This window comes from Apiospora aurea (genome assembly GCF_038362705.1).
Source record: "Apiospora aurea strain CBS 24483 chromosome Unknown utg000005l_segment0_segment0, whole genome shotgun sequence".
NCBI classification, from domain to species: domain Eukaryota; kingdom Fungi; phylum Ascomycota; class Sordariomycetes; order Amphisphaeriales; family Apiosporaceae; genus Apiospora; species Apiospora aurea.
This window is the reverse complement of record NW_027117392.1, coordinates 6,235,085-6,260,911: the sequence shown is the minus strand read 5'-3', so window position 1 is coordinate 6,260,911 and position 25,827 is coordinate 6,235,085. Positions and strand designations below refer to the sequence as shown.

The 25,827-nt window shown below is 54.4% G+C and overlaps 7 protein-coding genes across 7 annotated transcripts; 3 read left to right on the top strand and 4 right to left on the bottom strand.

The window, feature by feature from the left end:
- Positions 1-4,845: 4,845 nt before the first annotated feature.
- Positions 4,846-6,415, top strand: PG986_008430 (Lysine methyltransferase; the record flags this gene model as incomplete). Its single annotated transcript, XM_066844652.1, has 4 exons — positions 4,846-5,602; positions 5,676-5,802; positions 5,878-6,182; positions 6,258-6,415. 4 exons carry the CDS (start codon positions 4,846-4,848, stop codon positions 6,413-6,415), a joined length of 1,347 nt encoding a protein of 448 aa, XP_066700764.1.
- Positions 6,416-7,010: 595 nt separating this feature from the next.
- Positions 7,011-8,607, top strand: PG986_008429 (phenylalanyl-tRNA synthetase alpha chain; the record flags this gene model as incomplete). The annotated part of the gene is made up of 2 exons (XM_066844651.1): positions 7,011-7,723; positions 7,776-8,607. The coding sequence occupies 2 exons, from the start codon at positions 7,011-7,013 to the stop codon at positions 8,605-8,607; spliced, it is 1,545 nt and encodes a 514-aa protein (XP_066700763.1).
- Positions 8,608-13,290: 4,683 nt separating this feature from the next.
- PG986_008428 (uncharacterized protein) lies at positions 13,291-14,389 on the bottom strand (the record flags this gene model as incomplete). Its single annotated transcript, XM_066844650.1, has 3 exons — positions 13,291-13,577; positions 13,646-13,924; positions 14,266-14,389. The coding sequence occupies 3 exons, from the start codon at positions 14,387-14,389 to the stop codon at positions 13,291-13,293; spliced, it is 690 nt and encodes a 229-aa protein (XP_066700762.1).
- A 2,158-nt stretch (positions 14,390-16,547) lies between these two features.
- On the top strand, positions 16,548-16,859 carry PG986_008427 (uncharacterized protein; the record flags this gene model as incomplete). Its single annotated transcript, XM_066844649.1, has 2 exons — positions 16,548-16,686; positions 16,741-16,859. 2 exons carry the CDS (start codon positions 16,548-16,550, stop codon positions 16,857-16,859), a joined length of 258 nt encoding a protein of 85 aa, XP_066700761.1.
- Positions 16,860-19,212: 2,353 nt separating this feature from the next.
- On the bottom strand, positions 19,213-20,357 carry PG986_008426 (uncharacterized protein; the record flags this gene model as incomplete). The annotated part of the gene is made up of 3 exons (XM_066844648.1): positions 19,213-19,398; positions 19,738-20,252; positions 20,321-20,357. The coding sequence occupies 3 exons, from the start codon at positions 20,355-20,357 to the stop codon at positions 19,213-19,215; spliced, it is 738 nt and encodes a 245-aa protein (XP_066700760.1).
- A 921-nt stretch (positions 20,358-21,278) lies between these two features.
- PG986_008425 (uncharacterized protein) lies at positions 21,279-22,579 on the bottom strand (the record flags this gene model as incomplete). The annotated part of the gene is made up of 3 exons (XM_066844647.1): positions 21,279-21,600; positions 21,909-22,282; positions 22,346-22,579. The coding sequence occupies 3 exons, from the start codon at positions 22,577-22,579 to the stop codon at positions 21,279-21,281; spliced, it is 930 nt and encodes a 309-aa protein (XP_066700759.1).
- A 1,108-nt stretch (positions 22,580-23,687) lies between these two features.
- On the bottom strand, positions 23,688-24,465 carry PG986_008424 (uncharacterized protein; the record flags this gene model as incomplete). Its single annotated transcript, XM_066844646.1, has 2 exons — positions 23,688-24,332; positions 24,436-24,465. The coding sequence occupies 2 exons, from the start codon at positions 24,463-24,465 to the stop codon at positions 23,688-23,690; spliced, it is 675 nt and encodes a 224-aa protein (XP_066700758.1).
- Between the last annotated feature and the right edge of the window lie 1,362 nt (positions 24,466-25,827).

Sequence of the window (25,827 nt, the reverse complement as noted above, 5' to 3'; positions counted from 1 at the left end):
ATTTATCGTTTGTACGCGCCTCGGAAACCTTCATATGTATGCTCGGTGGGCTTGAGAAGACCCTGGCATTGCGCGTAGCATTGGGATGTGACCTGTCGTCGTGCACTGTCTATGTAGGTGATATGCATCGCGCAGCTATGAGTGATGCCAGATAGATTATATGATACTTGCCCATTATACATTACAGATTCCTGGATGCTATGTAGCATAGAAGGATTCGTTACTTTATGTTGCTGTTTTGGATACGAGTGCTCTGTGATCCGTCAACAATGTGACTACTTGCATACTCTGATCATCAGAACAAGATGAGTGAGTATACGCGTAAGAGACGGAAACACACTTCCGCCGTCCTTGGCGAAGATATGTTCGGACGACGAACTGCAGTATTACCTGCTGTGCTACACCCTGAACGCGGCTGTGGCCAGCTGTCCGCTCCTCTTGTCTGCACAGGTCATCCCGGAGATGGGAAGGAGGCCCGGCGGCATGTCGTAGCACGTGGCATCGCGTTTCGTTCCGGCGTATTGGACTTCGGACGCTCCGCTACCTATGGGGAGTCAAGGAGGTCTGATGAGATCCCGACCTGGGGGCTCGGAACTAGGTGGTCTCGTCTCTCTCATGGTTCCATTCTCGTAGGGCCAGGTGTAGTATTCGAAGTGTAGTCAGAGAACGCCGAGCCTTGCGCGCTGGTTGGTCTCTTATGGCAAGTAGCATCAACGGCGAAATATGGACTATAACTGATACACCCCATCCATCAACGCTTCCCGTGGGATACCAATAAACCAGTGCGAGGCCGCTGCAGCCAAGCGATTCATCAGGGACCAGTGTGCCTATAGTACAACGTTCGAATGTCTCCATGGACTCGAGGCCTATTCACCGCGCTCCAGAGACGAAAGAGGTTGAGCACTCGTTCATCCAGCTGGCAAGTTACCCATCCCACGCTACAGAATGGTATTGTGTGCGTGCGTGTGCTTGTATTCGTGTGACGGGCACATGAGTACCGAGAAAGGTCAGTAAGCCCGTATACGTCTCTCCCGCAGGGGAAAAATCCTGTTATGGTTCGTTCTGTCGCGGCAAAATGTGCTTGTGATACGTACGGGTGTCTTGACTTGAAACCGTTAAGCGCATGCTACTGCTACTTCGTGAACCCTCGGCGCGGGAGCTCACCGACTTGTTGTCGGCCATCTTCCCGTCCCGAGACTTGCTCCCGAGTCCATTCGTCGCCGTCTCCATCAATTCCCCCTCACATACCAGGCAGAGAATATCAGTTCTCACGAGAAGCTGGTGTTTCTAGATGCCAGAAGAGGTAATCGAAATCCTTGATATGCATTCATCCATAACCTATGTACTGTTCAAACCTTAATCATGTTGTGTTTGATAAGAAGGGAGAAGCACCAGTAAAGTACTAGTGATGGCGGTGGAACAAAGTGACGGCAGCGCCCACGACTGCGTGAGATGGTGGTACGTGAGTGTCGGGGCTTGTGTGTGTGTGTGTGGAAAACGCCCAATCTGAGAGGAAAGGAGAGAGGTACGTGCAATCACGAATCCCTAGTGCCATCCCTTAAACTTTCTGTTCTGCCATGGGAAAGGAGATACCACCCGTGATTGGCGAAATCATGAAAAAGGGGTGAGTGAACACGTTGACTCTATCCTCTCATTAGGGGCTTGCGTGATCGTATGAGTGAGCCTCTCCCTACAGATACTCCCAGGCCTCAAGTCATGGGTGAATGTGACGGGCTTGGCCCATCACACCGAAGATCATGTCATATGATACCAAGACGTATATGTTCTTGGCTTCAATCTATATCGCCCCCTCTCTACCCTTCTTAGGACCTCTTAACAGCGACCAAAGTGGCAAGAGCTCCGGCGACACGTTCGGCGACGCCCATATGGGGTCCAGTTGGGCAATCCACCACTCAAAGGCGAACGGTCGAGCTTCCAGCTAAATATCGGAAAGGGCGTGTTGGATCTACATGAGGACCTGTGTGTGTTGGGGTATCGGTTTGCAGGCTGGTTGGTCTAAGGCGGCAGGCATCACCACTCCCGGGGTCCGTTTGAAGCCCACGGTCTATGACCCAGAAACTCCCTACGTATATAAGTTTCTCACTGTCGGATAGCATACACTGAAGCCTTGAACCTCGGCCACAAGCCATTTATGAGTTGCAAAGGGCCATCAATTCATAGCTCATACCTAGAAGAAGAAACAGGAACCTGACTTTTCATCAAGAAACGTCCCCTCGGGCGCTCCCAGCTTGTCACAAAATGAAAGGGCAACTTGGATTAACGCCAGAGGCAGATTGAAAACGAGAAACAAGGACTCTTGGTTTCATCACCATGGACTTCTTGTAGCTCTTCCATTATTGAGCAGCACTCTGCGGGCTTGTCGGGTTTACTCCTTCTACTTCACCGCAACTACAATACCTACAATCATGTACATGCGGACCCCAAACTCCTTGTAGCAGTCCGTTTTGGCTTCGAATAAAGCAGCCGCGCAGGGCCCTGACCTTGGTTGACGTCGTACGTTGAAGTCGCGCAGTAGCTTTGACCTTGGTTCATCGTTGACTAACTATGCGAGGACAAGAAACCAGGACCGGGAAAACGGTAATTGTGTTAGAAAGCCTTCAGGCAGAGGTGTCCCGCAGGATAAGTATCCTGCCTCCCTTGTCCTCATATGGAGTTAGGCGCCGACATGTCAGGCAGCACCACCAATACATTGGTGTCCTGCGGATGCCCAATGTTGAGTATGGTGGTCAACGAAGCCTATCCTTTCGATGAGGCAGACATCCTCCCCGCATGTCTCCAAGGCAATCAGACTATCTCCCTGGCGCTCCTTCGAGATATGTTAGTATAGCCTACCAATCCCTATTGCTTGACCGGTGATGGGGACAGCAATCGGTTTGCCCCCGGGTAGATGCTCTTTAGCACCTCACTGCTTGCCCATGGGCACTTAATAGCCCTCGCGAAGCCGTAGATACGGACATGTCAATGCCTCCCCATTGTGCTGGCTCAAGACCGCTTCTCCAGGTGGTAAGGCCGAGAGCATGACTATGGCCTTAAACTTGAAGGCTTCATTCCGCACGACACCATGTATCCCTGCCAGACCATGTGTCTGCTTAGCAGCGTGGGGGAGAGACGAGCCCATTGTCGTCTCAGCCATACCACCAACCATCTCACCTAAGTCAAAGCCGTGACCGATCATCAAGTAAGCCGAGCCCATGAGAGCCTGCCAAGCTGGATATATGGAAACGGATTGACAGGGGCTGGGGAAGCCATCGCGATGTAGCATCGCCCCCAAAGAGTTGTCAAACCGAATCATCAAAAGGGCCATGTGAGGATCATCGATGAGGTATCCGGAAATGCGAAAGGTCAACAGTAGGCATCTGGCTTTGTTGCGCCTGCCATGATCTTCAGCATACTTACCCCGTGTAAGTTCGTAGCAAGCAGCGGGAAGTGGTCGCAGCCATGGGAGTCATATGCCCACCCAATCGATGTTGTAAAAGCTCGTTGAGATATCCGTTTGCTGTCGAGGCTCCAAAGTAGATCTATCAACAATCGGCACCGAGGACGGCCTCGCGCGAGTCACGAAGAGCCGGCTGGCAAGGTGACGAGTTGGGACGTTTCAAGTCGCCCTCACGTTGGATGGCTGAAAACCCCACCATTTTAGCTTGACTCGGGTCATGAGCCTTATTAAAGCACCAGCTAAATCAACTGTCATCTCATGTTAGGTAACTTGACCGTCTGGCACAACCGCTGCGGTGGCACGGAATCAAGCCCCAAAGCCTCGCGGGACGTGATTCCCGTCTGCTTGTTTAATCAATTGATTGATTAAATTGACCGGATTCTCGCACATGCCGTTGGAGATGCCCCAATCGGGAATTTCCATCGCGCTCCTCTTTGCCGGCATGGATTGGATCTTGGCGATCCGATGCTAGGCTACCAAATTTAGCCAGCCAAAGGACCCCCCAACCCCCGTGTCCGTGTGTCGCTCACGACAGAGAGAGAGAGAGAGAGAGAGAGAGAGAGAGAGAGAGAAATTGGGGACAGATTCTGCTACATAGAATTCGGAGTGCAGCCAATCCCTCAGTGATCTGTGACAAGCCTGATACAGGGGGCCTTTTCCGCCCGTCGTCATATGTAACGGGCTTAGCCAGCTCTGCAAGAACCAAGAACCGTGGGTCCCTGTCATCGGCGGTCGGAGAGCTCGAGTGCAACATCGACTACAGACGACACATTACATTTCATACGTTTCTCTCTCGGGCCTTCACCTGCTGAACCGTCCGCCGTGTTAGACATGTTACCAGGCTTTTGAACTTCTCACGGGGGACCTCGGGGCCGCCCCCCCTTTCCTAAGAAAAAGGGCAAATTATCAGCTCGGGCTTGGCTAGGCAGGGCTTGGCTGATCAGCAAATCCACGACTCACTAGCACCTGCGCCGCGTCTTTTGGCGAAAGCTGAAGCCCAGCACCCCTTGATGGCCATTGGTGTTTCTCCTTTCGTAACGTGGAGGGGCGGGGCATCTTGTTCCTGAATGCATGGACTGTGGGCATGTTCCCGGTCCCTTAACCCCGTGTATAGCATTCTAGACTCCCCCAAGCAGACGAACAGCCAAGCAACTTTGTCATCTGCCATCTTACAAATGTAATCATCCGCGCTGCTGCTCACTCTCACCTTGGCCGACGTCCAATCTTCTGGTTCGATCTCTACTTTTGGAAACATTCCCGCCCAAATATCAAAGCTTCATTTTATTTCCCCAACTTTGTTTTGTTTCTAGTGCCGTGTATATATTATATACTGTATTATAATAGAGGATACCCGGCTGGGCTGGCTATTTCTTTTCCGTTCAGCAGCAATGGGGCCATTACACCTAGCCTTGCTGTTTCCCGCCCTGGGTCTGGCCAAGGACCCCCTCTCGCACCTGCCAGACTTCGGCTCGTGCAAGTCCTCGTCCCTGCTGGGGAGCATCTGGGGCAACGACGCGGCGGCCTGCTCGCCCGACGGCGGGGCCGGCCTGGTGGTGGAGGACTCGAACCAGACGGTCGCGAAGCTGACGACGGCGACCTGGCGCTTCTCGAAGCCGTGCATGGAGAACGGCAAGCGCGAGTTCTGCATCTACTCGAGCCCCGACTTCGCCAACGGCCGGGGCATCATGATGCTCACGACGCCCCAGCGCGCCGGCGAGGTCGAGCGGTCGCGCATCTTCACGCAGCCCGAGATCTACGCGGCCATGCCGAACCTCAACGCCGAGACCAGCGACCGCTGGCGGATCGAGGCGGTCCCGGGGAAAGGGATGGGCCTGATCGCGACGCGGAACCTGCAGGTCGGCGACCATATCATGAGCACGACGCCGTCCGTCATGATCGACTACGACGTCTTTTACGAGCTGGAGTCGGCCCAGATCCACCAGATGCAGGGCGAGGGCATTTCGTACCTGCCCGAGCGCCACCGCAACATCTTCCTCAACTTGTCTACCCACGACGGCGCCGAGGACTACAACGCGCGCGTCAACAAGATTATTCTGACTAACGCCTTTGACATTGACAACACGGGCGTCGTGGAGAAGAAGGAGGAAGGGGAGCGCGAGTCCTGGTACACGGTCTTCCCGGAAAGTAAGCTTACCCACGGATGCCCTACTCATCGCCGAAGCCACCACATCAGCATCCTGACTAACCTTTCTCCCAGTTTCCCGGATGAACCATGACTGCCGGCCTAATGCCGACTACTACTTCGACGTCGAGACCTTCACGCACAACATCCACGCCGTGCGCCCCATCATGGCGGGCGAGGAGATCACCGTCTCCTACATCGAGTAAGTCGTGTCCATCCAGATCCTGTAACTGCCCCCGTGTCAGAAATTTCTGTGCTGACCAGATCAACCACACAGCCCCGTCCAGCCCCGTCACGAGCGCCTGCAGCGCCTCAACACGTCCTGGCACTTCCCCTGCTCGTGCAGCCTGTGCACGCAGAACGCCCACCAGACGGCCGCGTCCGACGCCCGCATCGCCCAGATCGAGGAGCTGCGCGCCCAGTTCCGCGACTACGAGCCGGGTTCCCAGGCCACTCCGGCCATGGGCGAGCTCATGGTCTCGCTGTTCCAGCAGGAGCGCCTGTGGTCCTCCATGTACGAGGCGTACACGTACGCGGCGCTCGAGTACAACGGGGCGGGAGAGCCTTGGTTGGCTTCTAAGTGTAAGTTTTTGTTTCTTCTCTTTCCTCCGCATAGAGATTTCTCCAGTGGTCAACTGCTGACAAGAAGAAAAATAGATGCGCGACTGGCTATTGAGCACGGCCTGGCTGCTGGCGGTCCCAAGGACTCGGACGTTCTTGCGATGCAAGCTCTCGTCAAGGACCCGTGGGCACACTGGAGCTGGATGCTGAGGACCAAGAGGAGGATGAACTGGGTCTCGAACGTGGAAGCTTAGAAAGAGCCTCATCAGTCATGGGGGTTTGGTGCATTAGCTCGCAATGGCTTTTTTCCCCTCATTTTCTCGGCGGTAGACAAAGTTGCGGTGTTCATGGCGTTACTCCCCCAACGGGAGGCAGTTGCATTTATTGGGTTGAACAAGTCTCAGGCAGCCACTTTTTGGTTAGACAGAATATACATATCATCTTGTCCCATGGCTCTTATCTTGAACCACCAGATAATCTCACGGCCATATTACTTATGCTATACAGTGAATGGCCCGCATTGTCAGTGATTATGGAGTGAGTATGCTGCCAATGCATTCCCATGATAGTCTTGTAGCCCATATCGATAAGAGCTTGTAGGCGCATAAATCGAGGGGTCCGGGCGGAAAATTGTGTGGTTGTGGAAGGTGGGCGGCGCGAAGTCGGCCCCCACTTGCCCCTCCATTTCAAAGGCAATTGGGTATCGCTGGAGTGAGTGAGTCAAACAATTGCTGATAGAAAGAGAGACAGAGAGAGAGAGTCCGCCCCAGAGTCCAAACCACCACGTCGTCGCCCTCGACACTCGCAGAAACCACCACCCTTTCCGATCGATACCGACAATTGGAAACCATGGCGCCGGCGGCTACCATCTCTGCTGAGGACCTCATCCCCGAGGTCCTCCAGGCCCTGGACAAGTCCGACCAGGACTCCATCTCCTCGGCCGACGCCTTCCCCGCCGTCCCCTTCGAGACCATGAAGGCCATACTCGACCGCCTGACCTCCCGGTCCATGACCACCTACAAGCAGATCGACACCGAGGAGGCCGTCCTCGAGCCCGAGGCCGAGACCATTGTCAGCCACGGCAGCCACGAGGCCCGCGTCTTCGAGGCCGTCCACCAGGCCATGGAGGGCCTGTCGATCCAGGACCTCGAGAAGGCCATCGGCGACAAGACCGTCACCAAGATGGGCCAGGGCAAGGCCTTCAAGGAGAAGTGGATCAAGAAGGACGGCGACAAGCTCGTCGCCATCGCCGACTCCATCACCGACGTCACCCGCGACCAGCTCAAGGTCATCCAGGAGACCAAGACGCACGAGCAGAAGATCATCAACGAGCTCAAGAAGCGCAAGCTCATCCGCATCCAGAAGTCCTTCTCCTTCCGGATAGCCAAGGGCGACAAGTTCGCGCTCGAGATGGTCAAGGAGGAGACCGACCTCACGGCCGAGATGCTGGCCTCGGGCTCGTGGAAGACGGCCACCTTCAAGCCTTACAACTTCGAGGCCCTGGGCGCGGACCAGCACGCCGGCGCCCTGCACCCTCTGGGCAAGGTGCGTGGTGAATTCAGGTGAGTCAATCTCGATTATACTGCTAAAGGGACAATCGCTAATAGGTTGCAGACAAATCTTCTTCGAGATGGGTTTCAAGGAGATGCCCACGAGCCAGTTCGTCGAGTCGGGTTTCTGGAATTTCGATACCCTTTTCGTGCCGCAGCAACATCCTGCCCGTGATCTTCAGGACACTTTCTACATCTCAGACCCCAAGACTGCCGACCGACCTGGCCCCGAAGACGAGAACGACAAGCGCAACTACGCAGAGTACTTCGAGAACGTGCGGGAGGTCCACGAGAACGGCAAGTACGGCTCCATCGGCTACCGGTACCCCTGGGCCGAGGACGAGTCGCTCCGCCTGGTCCTGCGAACACACACCACCTCCACCTCGGCGTCTATGCTGTACAAGCTGGCGTCGGAAAGCAGGAACGGCCAGTCACCGCCGGTGCGGTACTTCTCCATCGACCGAGTCTTCCGAAACGAGTCGGTGGACGCCACGCACTTGTGCGAGTTCCACCAGGTCGAGGGTGTGATCGGCGACTACGGCCTGACGCTGGGCGGCCTGATGGAGTTCATGCAGATCTTCTTCGAGAAGATGGGCGTGACGAACCTCAAGTTCAAGCCGGCGTACAACCCGTACACGGAGCCGAGCATGGAGATCTTCAGCTACCACCAGGGCCTGGGCAAGCTGATCGAGATCGGCAACAGCGGCATGTTCCGGCCCGAGATGCTCGAGGCCATGGGCCTGCCGAGCGACTACAAGGTGTACGGCTTCGGCCTGAGTCTGGAGCGGCCGACGATGATCAAGTACGGGATCAGCAACATCCGCGAGCTGCTGGGCCACGGCGTCAACCTCAACGTGATTGAGAAGAGCGCGGCGGTACGGCTGGATAAGGACTAGAGCGCGCGAACTGCTGCATATAAGAAGAAACAAAAATGTAGAAAATAGATACCCTGAGATGGAAGAACTGAGTGCGTCTTTGACTACGTGAATGACCCGCCAGTGGCATGATATGGTTTAGGGTATTTGTTCCGCTGGACTCAATATCTGGGGTCGCAAATCGACCCGGAGAGCCGTCATGGCAATGATTCTAAAGCTATTTATTTTTGTTAACCAGCAATCTCCTTCGGGTCGATCTCATCATGCCCCGGGGCAGAGGAAAGCTGTCTGGCTCATTCATGGCATGACAGAACTTTCAGGGCGATTTTGTCGCATCGTTGCCCGACCTCCTACGATTCCTGGTAGGATGGGAGCCACCTTCAAGCGCGGCGGCACCACGGGTGAAATTAATGACTTCCAAGCTGCCCGGCTGGTTCTCCAGGAGATAGGCATCCTCACATTACGATGAGCCGATGCGACAAAGGTGGACGAACGACACATTCACTTGGGAATGGCAATGTTCTAATGCATACGACAGAAGGTTACGATATGTATATGATTGATTGATCGATTGGCTTGGTTGGTTTATTGATCAGGCTAGGTCTTTATGTAGATATGGTACATGTGTATTTGATCTTGTTCAGTTTTGACGTCAAGTGTGCAGGGCTGTATCCTCTTTCCAGCACCATCTCGTCATCTTCGCCATGTTCTTCTATGCTGGCATCAAGTACAATTATCGATCGGGCCCGGCTGCTGCGCACGGCCGAGGCCTTCCCATCTGCCCTGCTTACTTATTATAGGGGGCTTCCTGCAAGGTTGCTGATAGCGTGCTGCTCGCTCCGAAAGCGAGGCCGCGAGATGGGATCTGGCCAGAAGAGGAGGCCGGAGACTTTCGAGTTACCACGGCTCACATCGACGAGCATGGAAGGGGTGATGATGCGCTTCGGCTCCGCTTAGGGGGTACGTGTTTCTTTCCATGTCCGTTTCTCCGGCTGTCTTGGGAACAATGTCTTGAGAGCTTACTTCTTTCCGCGATTTCTTCCTTTGCGCCGGCAATGTAGAGGGACTGGCCAAGTCGGTGCTGCCCTGCAGCCAAGCAATGCCTGCCGTCTGACCTCGCGACCCTCCTTCCATGTGGGCTGCTGGCGTTGATTCGGGGCCCTGGCGCAGTGCTGGAGATAGACGAAGCAGTCTCCCTCTGTGGGTTCGTTGAGTACGGCCAACTTGTCCCGTCAAGATTCCCCAGATGTACAGGCCTGCAGCTTCGTGCCTTCCTGGTGGTTATGAAAGGACGTATGGCCGTCGCATATCTTCTCACACCCTGGAACATGTCAGTATGGGGGTGTGATGGCGCGAGATGGGTTAGGGTTGGTTTCGTCGTCTTTTGCGACACACTTCTTCATATGTTATAACGACATTCCTTCCCAGCGTGTGGTCGAAGATTGGGGTCTCAGGCGCGGCGTCAGGTTCGTCGTCGGGTGAGTAGATTAGTAGACGTCAATGCTGTGCGTGTAAGTTTGCCATCGTCGCTTTTCGCCATCTCGTCAATGCGGAAGCCACGACCTGTCGAAACCTGCGGGCGGATGGGCTAGCGTTACATTATGCACCGCCCACCGACACACGGCGTTGTGCAAGGCTCTGGGCTTGGATACCCCTCAGTGTCCCCCGAGGTGAGTTCATGGATAATGGAATCGGTCCGTCATGTCCGTCAGGGCAAATTGCCCAGGAGGGTGGCTCTGCAATTGCGGTTTGATCGGGGTCCGAATCATCCTTGCACCGACGCAGATAACTCTGCGGGTTCGGACTGGAAGCGGGTTTGGTGCGGCTTGGCCATTGTTGCCGGGCTGAGAAGGTTGCGAGGGCATAGCCGTTAGTTGGTAGGGAGCGGTATTAGTGGATTGGGAGGCTTAGTGTTATTTGTTAAATGGCGCTCCGGCATTTCGATCAGCAGGCGAATGTTCACCGCCCTATTCCGGGTTTCTTTGGTGTACGAGTAGAATTCGTTCTTCGAAAGCGTGAATTATAGAGGGTTGAAACTCCCCAATTCGCACGCTTGCCTTCTCTGGCGTAGGTAACCCCAGGTAAGGAGGGCCTTCGCAATGTCCAGTAGTATGAGGAAGAGGAAGAGCGTCCCAAAGGCTTGGTGGGAAGTTCTGATGCTCTGGCGCGCTGGAACTCGATCCATGGTTGTAGATGTTGTTCTCGTACCCCTCCACGTGAATATCAAGGTTGTGCTCTCCGTTCCTGTTTAGTGTTGTGCGTCCCCAAAGTAGTAGCAGTATCAGAGAGCCAGCCCTCCTTTGATGATGGCATCCTCTGGGAGAGACCGACTGCCAGTCGTCATGCCGCATATGGGCATGGATTAAGTGGATATTAAGAAGTGGCTTTTTCGTCCTCGATGAATCCTGTGTGTTTGGAATCATGTATTATTATCGTGATATGATTCCGACTATAGTGCTTCAAGTCTCAAGACATGCTGCCGGAAATCTTGCAATCCAAAGAACGTTCTGAGCCCGGTGATGATCTTTCGATATATGACTCTGTCACAATGATGGCATCCTGGGCGTTCTAAGGCGCATGGTTTCAGAGACATTGTAGTCGGGTGCCTCCGCGGGTACTTATACTGAGCATTGGCAGGTAAACCTAATTGTGGAGATGCTTGCCGGGCTTGGGAACGAACTACGATATAACGCGCTTCTCGACCTTGCTGTCTCGCTCTTACTTGATACTGGCGAGCCATTAATAGGAAGAAATTTGATCAGACGCTTCCGCGTTTCTCTGTTGAGCTGGCTGTGTCAGAGAAACGCGGAAGCATCTGATCAAATTCCTTCCCATGAATGGCTCGCCAGTACCAAGTAAGGTGGCTTGATTAAGTGACATTTGGCAACACGATGTCGATAATCCACGGCGGCTGTATAGATAAGTCGTCGTTCCTCCCTTCGATAGAAGCATTGACAAAATAATGTCTGAGCCTGGAATGAGAGGGTGGGTGTCGTCGGAACAGTGACTTGTGCTTGTATAGGCTTGTGCTCTTTCAGTTGTAGCTTTAGCCGTATTAGCATCATCAAACTTGACTTTCGTCAGATTCGACAGCTTCCTAATAACCGCAGATCTGTCGTTGTAAAGGCGGGTGAAGTGTAACGGGGGCTGCTCGCTTTCGTTTAGGCGAGAAGTATAACCTCTCCAGGCCACCAGCTTGGCGCCCCAGCCCTTAGGGAGGTGGCCCAAGCAGTGGAGCAGAGGCTTCGCCCGGCTGGTAACTTCGAAGAGCTGGATCTAAACCTAACCTAGCATGATTGTATCATGGGAAATTTGAGTCGTAGCAGTCGCATGCCGCCGTGAGGTTGTCTGCGAAAACATCGCTGGGTATCGTTGGGGTGCTAAAGATAACTCCTGGCGCGCACCTTGGCCGCCGCCGAGCGATACCCCGAATTGGTGGCGGCTTCTAAATAAAACCAATCCTGAGGGCCAGCATTTTCAAATAGGGTAAAATAATCCTGGGCTAGGGTGTAGTAATATACGGGAAACACTCCGGGACCTTAATGCTTTGATGTATTTATCCAGCTTCTTTCGGCCGGCTCAGGCAGATTCTTTATTAGGGATAAAGGAGCTGCAATGGACCCTTTTGAAGGCTCCTGCTCTCACTCTCCTTAAACGAGTGCACATAGATATCCCTCGCGACAGGCGAGAGAAGGGCTTGTTAGATGATGTTCAGATTGTCTTGGTACGTGGACTCTTGTTATCCCAGCCGTTTCAGTTTCGCACCGTGCGACGTTGCAGCTTCTTGCATTAGACGCAATTATATATGAGGGTTGTGGCCCCTTTTAGCTCTTTGTCTGGCGAAACCCTAGCTTTATATCATCGACAGGAAGATTAGGGAGAGAATATGATGGGCGGCTGTAGGCTTGAACAATGTTGTCCTCGGTTACAGTCTACTCGAATACCTTGAACCGAGTGGCTTGGCTAGCGACAGTGCGGGCAATTCCGCCATTCCAAGCAATGTAATGGCCTCCTTTAGTAGACCTGCCGTGGGCGTCAGACAGCTTTACCGCTTGCGGACATCGTGGTTGGTAGGTCCTAGACAGTGGATGCTTATATCCGGGGGGGGGACGTGCCGTTAAAACGTCAGTGCAATATAAGGGGTGGAATCGTGATCTATCTGCCAGGATCTCTCAAGATGGATGTGCGACGACAGGATACCGGCCCACGTGAGAAACTCGCTGATTTCACGGTCGTGGTCCGGTGTGGTGAATCACACCGAGCATGCTGGCTTTTCCCGTGCATCAAGCATTCGATTTGTTCGTCCTTCAGGTCGCTTCGAAGCTGTACCGCGAAAGCCTCCCCGTGAAGGCGGGAGAGGATGCGCATGCGGCGAGGCGCAGTTCCGCGAGGAGACGGGGGGCAGGCAGTCCAGTGGATCCCGTGTGGTACCGTTGGCAAGATGCTCGCGGGAAGCCTGTCCGTCCGGAGAGGAGATGTCCGACTTGGAAGTACGTGGTACTAGTCTTCTACTAGTATTGGGTACCCCCCCGTAACGCCTCGCTGCTGCCGCCATCCTCGGGGCCTCCGAAGCTTGCTTGCCACCAGACGATCGGGTCTGGGGCGTGTATTGAAGGGTCAGGCGTTGGGACTTCTTTCCCGAGATCCGGGCCATGCAGACCGAGAGGGCTCTCCGGGACCGGCAGACGCGTTTGCTATCTTCGTCTACCTGTCGTCTTTATCGACTTCCATCTTTTCAAGATGAGCCGTCGTCGAGACCTCCACGGGGCAGAGGTCGACGTAATCCGGACGTCGCGTCCGAATCTTCTTTCCTTCCGTCGTCGCCACCCCAGACGATCGGGTCTGGGACGATGTTCCGAAAGGCCGTTCCACTTTCATCCACACCGAGTCGTTGGCCTGTGACGGGCCCTGGCGAGATCTTCTCTTAGACCAGGGCGGAAACCGGAGGCCCTCTACGAGGGGCGCGACGCTGTCGAAGACGGCGGCGTCGTCTGTGCCGTGAGCAAACACTCGATCAAAATCGAAAGTGGGTTTTTCCCCCGTCCGCTACCATCTGCACAGGTGTGAGCGTCTAGTTGCTTGATCTCGTGGTTGACGCGGTCCTGCCTCTCGACCGGGATCGGCGTGGGCTGGCGATGGATCCGTACCACCACCTGTATCTTCTGGGTGGCCTCGGCCATCTGCACCATGAGCCGTGAGCGGTGACGGCGCAGACCGTCGACTTGCTTGATGTCGTGCTGGGGCGGGGGGACTGGCCGGGAGAGGACTTGCTGCAGTGCCTTGTGCCAGTCGCATGTGCCAGGGAGAGAGGTCGGGGAGAATAAACATAGGAAAGCGACTGGAGTGGTTCAGAACCAGGTCCAGTCTTGACTTGTGGGGGTGGTTGTGATATATATAAAGACATGTGGAGTAGAAGGGGGTTAATAGTGTCGCCACAGATAGACAACATAACGACAGGGGTTTCCTCTTTTGGGCCACACCAGTGTGCTGTATACTTAAGTACATTGCTGTCGTTTCTGTTATCTTGTCCTTGCTAGACTTGATACACTGGCCGCTACGATCTCAACCACGACAGTGTGAGCTCCATTAGTGCATTAACGCAGCAGCTGCGCTTGACGTCTCTCGAACGTCTCTTAAACGGCCGGTCTGTAGGCGGTCATGCGTTGACTCAACGCGTACTCTGAGGTAGTGATTGAAGCGTTTTGATAATTAGGCTTACGTGTAGCCTCAACTTGCTCTTGGATATCCTCAAGAGGATGGGCCGCCTAATCCCGTAGCCAAGGCTCATACGTTTATTGCCCATGGTCGTTTTCAAAGATTGCCTCCATCTTCCAGAGCTTCTCAATGCCATACTTGAGGGCTGACTCGACGACCTTCGGCCAAACGTATCGTGAGAACTGTACGGCGGCGTCGGCGCCCGTCGCGTTGACATTCAGCTCGTGTAATAGCTCACCGAATTATAGCTCTTCCAGCCTCGGCCTCCAAGGGATAGACTAGCCATTTTAGCAAATCTACGCATCCTTAGTGGAGTTTGCGGCCGTCGGCAGGAGGCCTCGGGAGGGATGGCTTCCTACGCAAAATCGCAGTGCTTTTCATGGACGTTCCAGGCCAAGTGTAGCAGACCTTTCGCCTTAAACCGTATATGTCACTGCTTACTTTACTGCAGGACGCACGCCCGGATCTTTGATGCGATCTGCATCTATCTCGAGCGTTTAAGGCTCGTCCCACGCCGTATGCCGAGGCGCTCCTGAATGTAGTGGGACAGGGTGTGATAAGTGTGTTATGGTACCCGCCCCGTCATATCCGATGCAGAGAACCCGTCCATACACTTGATATAGCCGAGCATCGTCGTCAGAGCAGCCGTCGGTACCGAGGCGCACGGTGGCGATGAGACGCCAGCTGAGAGTGCTAGGGACATGGGTCGCTTTGGTTCCGCTGTGTCGGGAGTCGGACCGGGGCGCACTTAAGGATGACCGTATTATTAGAAGATGGTCCGTACTGTGCCTTGTGTGTCCTGCCTCATATACCGGGTGACGTTCAAACCGTCTGGCGATGTTACATCCGGACGCTATAGTGTAGTCGTTGGTGCGGTTTTGTAGGTTGTTCACCAGTCCGGCAACACGTGCGTTTCGCCAAGTCAAGTAGACGGTATGGCACCGGGGCGGAAAAGGCGTCAAAACTTTGGTATATGGTTTGCTCCATACTCTCGAGTCGTTATTGGACTTGCGTTTCTTCTCGCCCCGAACACGTCCCTGTCAGGTTCCTATCCATGCCGCTTCGAAGGATAGAGTGCTGAGGTCGATGTTCAACAGAGTATTCGACCGGCCTTCCGAGCGAGATCCTCAGCAGAAACCTCGACCTCGCCAACGAGAACAGCAAGCCTTGGATGCCAACGTGGGGTTTGGGCGATTCGAACAGGATTCCACTGTTCGTGGGAAGGAAAGGTCACCCTCGTGCCGTAGGTTGAATTCCCAACGGAGCCATAACCACTACACGCAGCGGTCCAGTGTGTAACACGAACAGGTCGTGCTCGGACTGGCGCGGAGGAGGCTGCCACCTCCGGCCCACCCTTGAAGTGGTATGTGGTCATCACTTTGGGGTGGAGCGTAATGGACCTGACTGAGGTCGAGACAAAGGAAAGAAGTTTTTGGTGGTTTGTTGCTGTATATATAAGTCTGTTGAATTGTTCGATCCGACCGACTCCTCCAGAATTCGTTACTGGAAGGTGAGGTCTTTCTAAGTAGCGACAGCAGGACGGTTAGGGGCTTTAAGTCCTTGAGTCACAGTTGAGTTGTCTAGGTTGGGTTGAAATTGCTTGGGTCGGGTCGTACCGGAGGGGGGTTCCTCTGTGCCATCTTGCGATGCAGACTCTGCTTTAGCAAAGTGGTCTTGAGGAAAACGCGCAGCCAGTGGTTAGGGCTGACCTCAAGCATTTTCCGACGCCGCACTGGAATGATTATACATGTTGCGCCAGTCTCGGTTGCCTGGTAGGTTATATGCCATGATGATGGTGCTTCGGAATGCGGATTGCTTATTGGTCGGCCGCCCCGTTCCCGACCTCACACCCAAACGTGTATGCGTTGTATGCGTGTAGGATGGATCGCTCCCACTGTGTCGTGTCGTGGTACTAAACAGCCGCAGTTAAGTTCGGCTGTGACGAGCCACACTGTTGGCGTTGGACGGGCTGACGTCGATCAGGTCTCTGAATTTGGCAGAAATTTAAGGACAGCCTCTAAATTTTGGGAGGGTAATCCTGCGCCAGTTGGACTAGTACGCCAATGCCACCAGCAGGGACCACGATACCGCCGTGAAGCAATCTTAGGCGTAGGCCTTCTAGCAGCCTCGTCATCGGGGAGCTTTACAAGTCTCGCGGGCTGCCCCGTGTTCCGAATTCTCGCTGGTGCAATGTTCCTAGCCATAGTTGGTTCGTCGATGAGTGACATGTTCTGCTCCCGGCAGACATGTCGACGTGCGGTGTCTTTTTCGTCTTGGTTGCCTATCAGCCCCTGGGTATCTTTGATGTCCAGTACGGCGTCCTTCTCGCTCTCCCACAATACTTGGAGACCAATGCGCAAGCAGATGTAGTGGAATACACGCTCAGTCGGTCGACTGACTCTGATTATTATATGTATTACGCGCAACACACCCGTCCAGCCTGCGATGACATGGTTGTTAGGTCCGAGCGCATCAAATTCGTCAACGTCGAGTTTATACGGGTCAGTAAAGCCCTGCTCGAATTTTACACACCCGTGGTTGATGAACGGGGGTACTAGAGTTCCGCCGCCGCGGCGATCCGACGTCACGCGAGCGTCTCCGCCGATCAAGGCCCAATGGCCGCCCGTAGAACCTTCATGATTCGATAGATGGTCCCCTTCCGAGGTGGACTTGTGTCCTCGAATCCTTCCATGTACACGACGGGTGCCAGGGATGTAGTATAGCTCGTGCTTATTATCCTCGTGCGAAAAGGAAAAGGAGGTGCCATCGTGCGATTAGGTGCCCCAACATTATGGCGTACCTGAGGACTCCGGGAGCTTGACGATCTAGTATTACGATCACCGTACCGGTGGTCCGTCGACAACTCTGGCTCCACACTGATAGCACTGCTCCTTGAAGAAGTCAGTGCTGCCGAATTTCGCGGTCCGAGGCTTAGAGCGCTAGGACGAGCATCTCGAAGTCTATCACCAGCTGGTTACTGGTAGAGTGTTAGTGGTAGAGTGTTGGTGGTACTGCGGCGGGCTCTCACCCGGCCAGCGGATTTGATCGCGCGTGCTTTAAGGTAGATAGTATGCACGATCGTCGATATTAGGTTCCCTGACCGGCTCATAATGACCCTCATACTTAGGGGGCTTCTTTGAACTCTCTCTTATTGAGTTCCATTCTAAGCCATTACAAGGTGTTTTCCCGGGCTTCGGCTTCACGCCCATCTGATGACGGACTATTCCGTTCTCGGCTGTGGCGGTATCGTAACCGACATCCTTCATAGTGATGTCTTCAGTAACGACCTCTTCATCATCGCCGACAACAGGAGCACCATCCTTATGAGGGGGATTGGGACAATAGGGGCAGCAGATCGACGGTATCCCGGCAAACAAGAGATATTGCTCTCGAGGCGACACTCCACGTCGATGTGCCTCCTTTGGGGTATTTAGGGAGTCCAATGTACGCTAGCGAATTCCCGGTATTAGTGTCGCACATTGGCTTAGTGGTGGCGCGAAACAGGTGCATATGCAGCGGGAGGTCCTTGGAGGCTTGAGACGGCATCCCTTCACCAGGCAGCAGCCGCATCTTTAGGCGACAGTACCGGCAAGGGCGTATGACTGCTTGGAGCAGTAGTAGGTAGCCGGACGGAGACGGACTAGTTCGAGCATGCCATTGTTACCGTCGACGACATGTAGCGTGATGGCTATACACACGTTATGGTGCGTATAAAGCCGTAAGTTTTGTCGGCCCATCTTTTATGATATCCGGGCCGATGTTAGACACATAAGAAACTTATAGCCGAAGCTGGGTAGAAACGCAACGGAGTCCTGAGTGAATAACACTTTGTGGCGCCTTCATTCCGTCCGTGGCCTCCTGATTAATGCTCTCCGACGGATCCGATTGGTGTAGTACTTGGATGACTCGGGGGCATAATGAAGGTAATGAATAAGTTTCTACCACGGCGCAGGAGAGCACAGCACCCGTTTGCCACCTCTGCCCCTTTTTGCCCCTTTATTAGAACTGTCACGCGCGAGTTGCAAAACACGACCACCATACCCTGAGTCCCAGCGCTCTGTATTACCGATAGATTGAGCGAAGGGAGGCCGGGGGGGGGTTATAAGCTTATTTGTCGTTCATTATCTCCTGTACAGTCTTTTGCTGCTCGAGATTCAGTGCTCCTAGGTCTTTGTCCAATACATCGTCGTGTTTCTCTGTCTCGACACAATTTTGGGCGCCGATGGTTTGCTGGGAAGCCATGGTGTCGTTCTGACGTGCGCCGCAGTCGATGTCTGGGATTGAACCCCTTATCGTCGCACTTTCCCAGTCATTCGAGTGAGTGTGCCAGGCTTCCCAAAACCGGCCCTCGTTAACCCGCAGATAGTCCCAGCTGGCTACCGACCGTCGGTCGAGTAGAAGGCTCGAAGTTGTAAATCGCACAGTTGGTCGCTTTGGTACCTAAGAAATGACGACTGGAAGACTTTCATGGTTGCGCTCCAGTTAATGACAGTCCCTCCAGTCGGTCGAGTGGCTGTATGGGTTGCGACGGCTGCGAGCGCTGCTGCCCAGATGACTGCTGAGGTGTCGGAGGGCGTGATGGCCCGAACGTGGGTGTATGTATGTACGGATAAACCATTGGGAGTTCGCAACTACACCTCTCCAAACTTCGAGGAGACAAAAGCCCAGTGTGGCTCTGATATTAGGGCTAATAGTAGGGTTCGCGGGGTTGGCGAGACACCTGCGAACCAACGTGATGGACGACGCGTTCAACTGGTATCTACCGGTAGCGGGACTCTGATATAGCAGACATCCTGAGCTGCGCAGGGGTAGACTGACGTTAAAGATGCGGCATGCGGAAATAGACTGTGAGACGTAAATGCATCCCAAGGTGACAGTCATTTGCTGCAGCGCTCGAAGTCGATCCGGGGCTTATGCCTCTTTAATATTAGGTAGATCGAGTTCCGCACGGCTAAGGGCGACGACGTAACGATTTTCGATGTCGGTGAAGATAGTGATGTCCCAGATGTGATCCCATAACTCCCGGAGAATATCTAATAATAGGGTAGAGTTCTGGGGTCCGGTCGACTCCAACGCGGGGCGGTTGCCACTCTGGCTCTGTAATACGGTCGCAACTTGCATGGTGCCGTGGAGCAGGACCGCCGGATGCTGACGTCTTGCTCCTGTTGTTTCTTTTATCGCTTCGAGGAACGGTCAAGCCGCTGTAGACTGGGTTTTGCGCTTCGGAGCCGGAAGAGCTGCTTGGGCTGCCGTACGCTGCTCAAAATATCTCGGCAGCTTTCTTATTACAGCCCTCAACCTTAGTTTAGCTCGCTCAAGACGCTCGTGGGTTTGACTCGGCTGTAGCGATCTTGTTTAGAATATAAGTAAAGCACTGATGGCCACTGCACAATGTCGTTTGCAGTAGTTTCTGTGTCAACCAGGGGACCGACACACCACATCGTTCTCTTTGTTCTCGTCGAGCGTTAGCCCTTGATCTAGGGCTCTGGGGGTTGAAAGTGGCTTCTCCGACGTCGAGTTCAAAGTACTGGACTCGCTTGCGGATCTGGCTCGGGTGTATCTCGTCCGTTGCCCGTGCCCTTTGGGTCGGGCGTGGACAGCGGCAGCTGTCTTGAGACATGGAGTCGTACTTATATCGACAGCACTTTCCCAAATATGCGTAAGTAGTTGACGGGCGCATATGTGTGTGCGGATGGGTCCCAACCAATCGCTGGCTGTTACCTCTACCATTATAGGAGATTCCTGTTTTTCTGCCAACTCTAAGAGGTTCCCGGCCCTTAACCGGTACCGAGCCCACCGCCGGCGCGACGCCTCGTCGGGGGCAGACCCCGCACCTCGGCGTACGTGGTGCCCAATGCCGTGTCGCGTACGTACTTCGAAATTTCGTGGCGGGAGTGCATTGGTCCCTCGGTCCCTCTGGTCGGTCTCGTCGTCATCGTCGTCTTCCTGCCCTGCGAGATTTCGTCTCAGTACGGGTCGTTCCGGATCTCGTGGAGTACGGAAGCCGGAGAAGACTCACCGGAATGCTCCTCCGAGGGTTCCACTCGGGATGACATCCGGGAGTCCCATCAGGATCTGCTGACGGGCTCAATTGTTTAGGGGCCGCGATGCTTTGGTACAGTGAGAAGCCAAAAGCCCGCTTCTCTGGTCTCGTGGGGTCCTACGCTCAACATCGTCCGCTGCTGCTTCGCCGTGACTCGCAGCCTTTCCCCGGTGGGTAAGTCGGAGCAGGTTTCCACGGAGCCCAACTTGCACCCCGGGCATGATTTGGGCCGTCTTTCGTGTTTCCGGGTGTCGCCCGCTGGTTATCCAAGAGATGAGGACTTTTGCTCTTAATCTCTCGGCTCCCATCCGCGTTCTTAGGACGTCGTGTAGGGGAAAATAATGTGTCCCTCTGACGCTTAGGTATGCGGGATAACACGCCTGGGGCCCAGGAGTCGTACGGGTGCACCGACTTCCAGCCGGAGTCCGTTCGTATCTCGCAAGCTTTATGTGCCGCCTTGATATTGAGTACGGTGATTTTCACCATCGAGGCGACAACAAATGTATGGATCACAGCTTACCCCTCAGTCGTTCGAGTCGTTTCTGATGTTTCTTTGGCGAGGGTGGCAGCTCGACCAGCCAGATGATGGTCAACGAGACACGCAGGACATATGTGCGAGCTCTTGTTACACTCCGAGGGCATTCTACCCATCGAGGCCAAGCTCGCGCCGATTAAGTAAAACCTGCCTCAACGATCGATACTGGGATCCGTAGCTGCTTCGAGTATTCTCGCCAGCCCCTTCTCATTACCGGCGAAGGAGTTCTTTGCCTGCTCCTCCGACCAGAGAGCAATCAGTCGTTGCCTGAGCCTAGGATGGCTGCTGACATAACCGGCTGTAATGGATTCCTGGGAAAGCCACAACCGCGTATCAACCCTCTTCCTCCTCTTCGAGTCGTTTCTGGGCGCCCAAGATGTTTTCGATACACTTCATCAATCAGAAGCAGCATTTGGGGAGTTTGCCGGGGTCGCCGAGGAATTCCGGTGGTTGTATTTCGGGCTCTTCTATTTCGTGACGTGCAGTCGCTTTCGCTCGGGTCGAGGTCTTCACGCCCATTGCTAGAAAGTCTCCTATCATTCCCTTGGGGATTTGCTCCGGTTCGTCCTGAGCAGCGTTGCTTCCAGTTCTGACCTCCAGGATCTCCTTGAGGATCCCGGCTCTCAGAATGTTTCTGAGGTTGGAAACGGTCAACATCCAGGTGAGTCCTTGAGAGGTGGAGATGGGACTGACGTCCCAACTCTCAGGGGCTTGGGGGTCTCTGAGGAGTAGTAGCAGGCGTCCTCGATGGCTTCCAGGGTCGGCGTAGGGAGCACCTGAACTCAGGTGTTTGCTGACTTGCTGTAAACGAATTGGAACTCCTGTCGATCCTCGGTGTCGGCCAACCAAACAGGAGGCTGACTGCATCTTGTGATGAAGATTAAGCGCCCCAGACAGGATATCCTTGAGTTATTCTCCCTTACAGCTGGGGCAACTCCTTAATGACTGTGATAGCTCGTCGTCCACCCATTCACTTTTCGCGTCGCTGATCAGTCCTTCTGCGGCCTTTTGGACGTCGACCGAACCTACGGAGCGGGTGTAGGGATGCTCCGGATATTCTGCTCCAAGTATTGATCAATGAGCATGGTGGCTTGAACACCCTTGGGCTCAGAGACCGGGCTATTGTGGCCTGGGTGTTCATCGACAGATAGGTCGACGCGTGAGCGGACCCGACCGAAACTGTGAGGCCGATGGCACTTCGGCTTGGAGAATGTTGTGCTGTGAAGGCCGTGGTGGAAGATGGACGGAAGCCAGTCGTTGCTGTCCGACACACAGCCGCTTGAAACGAGGATCTGCTCGTTTCTTCCTAGGACAACATCCCAGGCACGCGAATGCCGAGCCAAGCCAAGCCACGAAGCTTGTCGCGGGGAATCCACCCACGACAACAACACCGAGAAGTCGATCTAAGGACAAATGTTAGACCAATGTAACCAAAAGGAAAAAGGGAGGTTGCTTGTTCAACTTACCTGGACTTCCCGAGACGAAACACCATTCCTCGCCTCCAACATCCACCCTTCCAAGCCTCCAGCACCTGTTTGGCGGCACAGAACCTCTGCAAGATGGACTCCCAGGGCCCCGACGTACTTGTCCGTACGATCAGCCTGCCGCCCCTCGTCTCGAGGGGGTGTGTATATCAGCAGCCATTGAGTTCCACTCTTGAGCTCGCCGACCACCCGACACGTCGTTTCGCTCATTGGCATCTTGGCTGGGTTTCCTCTGAAATGTCCCTCCTGGGTCCCGTATAGTCATACGGGGGAGTTCCGCCAAGGAGAGGGCAGAGCGTCGATCACGGTCTGGGCTGCCTTGACGATTGTTAGTATACGCGTCAAAGAAACACGGACTTGAGCCATAAGAAAGAAAAAGGGGGAAAGGGGAGGAGGATGGAGAACCAAGAGGGGCTCATGGGGGTCATACCGCGTGCTTCACGTCAAAGCGCATGAAGTCTGTCCGAATAGATGGCACCAGGAGAAATCCTTCAAGGTACAGGCTTCGGGGCCGAAGTCTTATCGTTGTCCAGGAGACCACCCTCGCACGCGAACCGGCTACAGTAGGCGTCCTTCCACCGCCATGTTCTCCTTCGCGACGATGCCCTGGCTCACCCCAGCGTGTGCGCGCATCGCAGCCACTACGCGGTCCCGCTCCGGCTTTGATCGCCGCATCTCGTGCCCATTGTATTGGTAGTCGTGTCCCACGCCCGCATCGCTGCAAACGTCACATCTTCTGAACGTTGTGTCTATGCAGCAGGGGTGGGGCAAAGGACCTCCACGACGAGATGCGCTGCGGGCATATCGATGTCTTCTACATCAATGGTTATGGGCAGCAGCGCAGTCGATGGGACATGCAGCTAGAGGGAGGAGGAAGAAGAGGAAACCTGTAGCGAAGGAGGGCAAGGCACGAGTCAGTATCATCACTGGAAACAGTCTAGGTAAAATGGGGGAAGAAGAGTCATAGCTTGTTGCTCAGTACATGCATGGTGTCCACTGCTAGAGTGCATGCTTGTCGTGGCTGAAGGCAGGCTTGGAGGGGTGAAAAGGGGGAACCACTAACCCACAACGGAGATGCGGATCCAGGGCTGGGGTCGCTGGTGGCAGGGGCACAGAATGTGCAACGATCCATCCAGAGGGACGCCTGTAACCGCCGACGAAGTCAAGAAGAGAGGACGCATGAGAAGGTAGGAGCGAACTCAGCCAGTACTCGCCTACTTCGTAGCGCGAGAAACGAGTAGGTGTGAGCGTCGGGGATTTCGAAAAGTTGAAAGTCGGCGAGATCCAACCTGGCCGAGGACCGTGACGTCCCTTTCGCCCAAAGTCAGCACACAACGCTTCCGGCCAGCCACGGTGATGGGGCTTGGGTAACAAGTAACTCACCGCTTCGTTGACCATGTCCCGTCTGTTGGTATTCGCGCCGCAGGTCTTCCACTTCCCAGACTGCGCGGCCTCCCCGCCTTCGCCGGCCCCATCTTGCATCGGCCGCGTCGGGGTAACGCTGAGCTCCTTGGTCCGAGGTCACGATACACCTCCTCGACTTCGCAGCGTCGTGGTCGGAGACAGGAGCGCGTTCAAAGGCCAGCCATCTCCCCTCTCTACCCGTGCCGCGACTCGGCGCTCGGGGGCCTACGACCTGCACCTCATCTGCGGTTATGGCGACAAGGCAGTTGACTGTGCGTCCCCAGACACGCTCGAGGATTGCGAGGTGGTTTATGACCTGGAGATGGTTCCCCGAGGTGGGATACGCCCCCCCCAAGATCAGCAGCTCGCCCGCTTCCGACCCGCGCGCCCCTGGGCCGCGATTCCGACTGCCTTGCTTGCCGGCCAGCGAACATGGTACAGAACGGTGGCGGAGCCATGGATTCTGCAGCTGAGTCCATTGGTTGCCAAGGAAGGCCGTGACGGGATGCGTGTTCTGGAGCAAGAGACCGCAGAGGAGGTGCAGGGAGTCGAATGTCACGTCGTCCTTATTGCGGACATTAGTTATTTAGACAGTCCGGGGGCATGTATGACTTTGCTGGCAGGTAAACACGACGACTTAAGAAGAGAACTTACAAATGGGGGCAGACATGGGGAGAGCCGAAGCCGTCAACCACCATCGGACGACGCGGCAAGCTGGCACGGCGGGAAGGCAGGAGACCTCATATGGGCATTCTAGGGAGCGATATGGTTCAACGTAAGCTTCACTGCTGGAGGAATATGTGTACATGCATATAAACCTGTCATGGGCGAAGGGGAGGTAGAACATGAAACAGCAAAGAAATAAAAAGGGGAGGGAATCCCATACCTGGGGGAACACCGAGAGACAGACACCGCGGTAGCATTTGCACATCCAGGGAATCCACCTGGATGGGCCACCTCCGACCGTCGTTCGCCGTAATACCGTTTGGCTGCACGTACTACAAGAGAGACGAGCTGGACGGGAGGTGAGAAGAAGAAGAAAGAAAAGGAAAGATGATCTGGTTTGGTTGGGTTGTTGTATATATAGGTAGGTGAAGTAAGTAAGTCGACGAGTGCTGGTGGACAAGAGACACTTGAGAGAGTTGAGAGGGAGAGAACGTGTGGTCATCTCATTGGGACATCAGCACCAAGTGGACATGGTGAAGAAACAACTTGGTCAGTGTAGAGTGTGACTGGTGAAGACAGAAGACAGGAGGACAGATATGAAGGCAGTCCATGAATTGGTGTCATCGTCTGGATGGATCAACGCCAGTACACATCTGAGTGTCATGTCCATGAGTGTAGACATAGTGCATGATGATGCTCAAGGTCAAGGGATTCTGACATGGAGAAGCAATGCTAAGTCAGAAAGGAGATGTTGGCTTGAGGACAGGAGCACAGGTGAAGACACATGATGAGAGAACCTCAAAGCTGACCTGCAGCCATAAGAGAGTGAGTGTGTGTGTGTGCTTGTGTGTGAAGAAGGTTGACATTGAAAACAACCAAATCCCATCTGGAGAGAAAAGCCTGAAAGCAGATGAGGCATGAAAGAAGCAAAGACACTAGTGAAGGACTAAAGATGTGGTGGTGTGGAAAACTGATGAGGAAGGAGGGAAGAAATCAGGACAGATGAGCAGGAGGGCGGCCAGGTATTTATCCCCCATCCGGATCGCGGGAACCGGAAGCGAAATATCATGAGAAGTCCGAAATCCGATCCGATCTGATCTTCTTCTCCGTTTGTCGTATGCGAAAATGCCCAAAGACCGAACTCCGTGATCCCCCCTCCTGTCTGTCTGAGATCAGTGCTGTGGCTTCCCGTGGGAAAAGTGAGGCACATACATACACCTGCAGCAAACAGCAGCAGGAGCTCTGAGATGGATTCCACCCACACCTGAGTCTGTATCGGGGGGCCCAATGCTCAGCTGAAAGAGATGAGCTCAAAGTCGATTCTATTGATGTCAGTTGCATTGACAACATGAAAGGAGAACTTTTGATGTTCGCCAAAGGATGTTTTGCTGCGG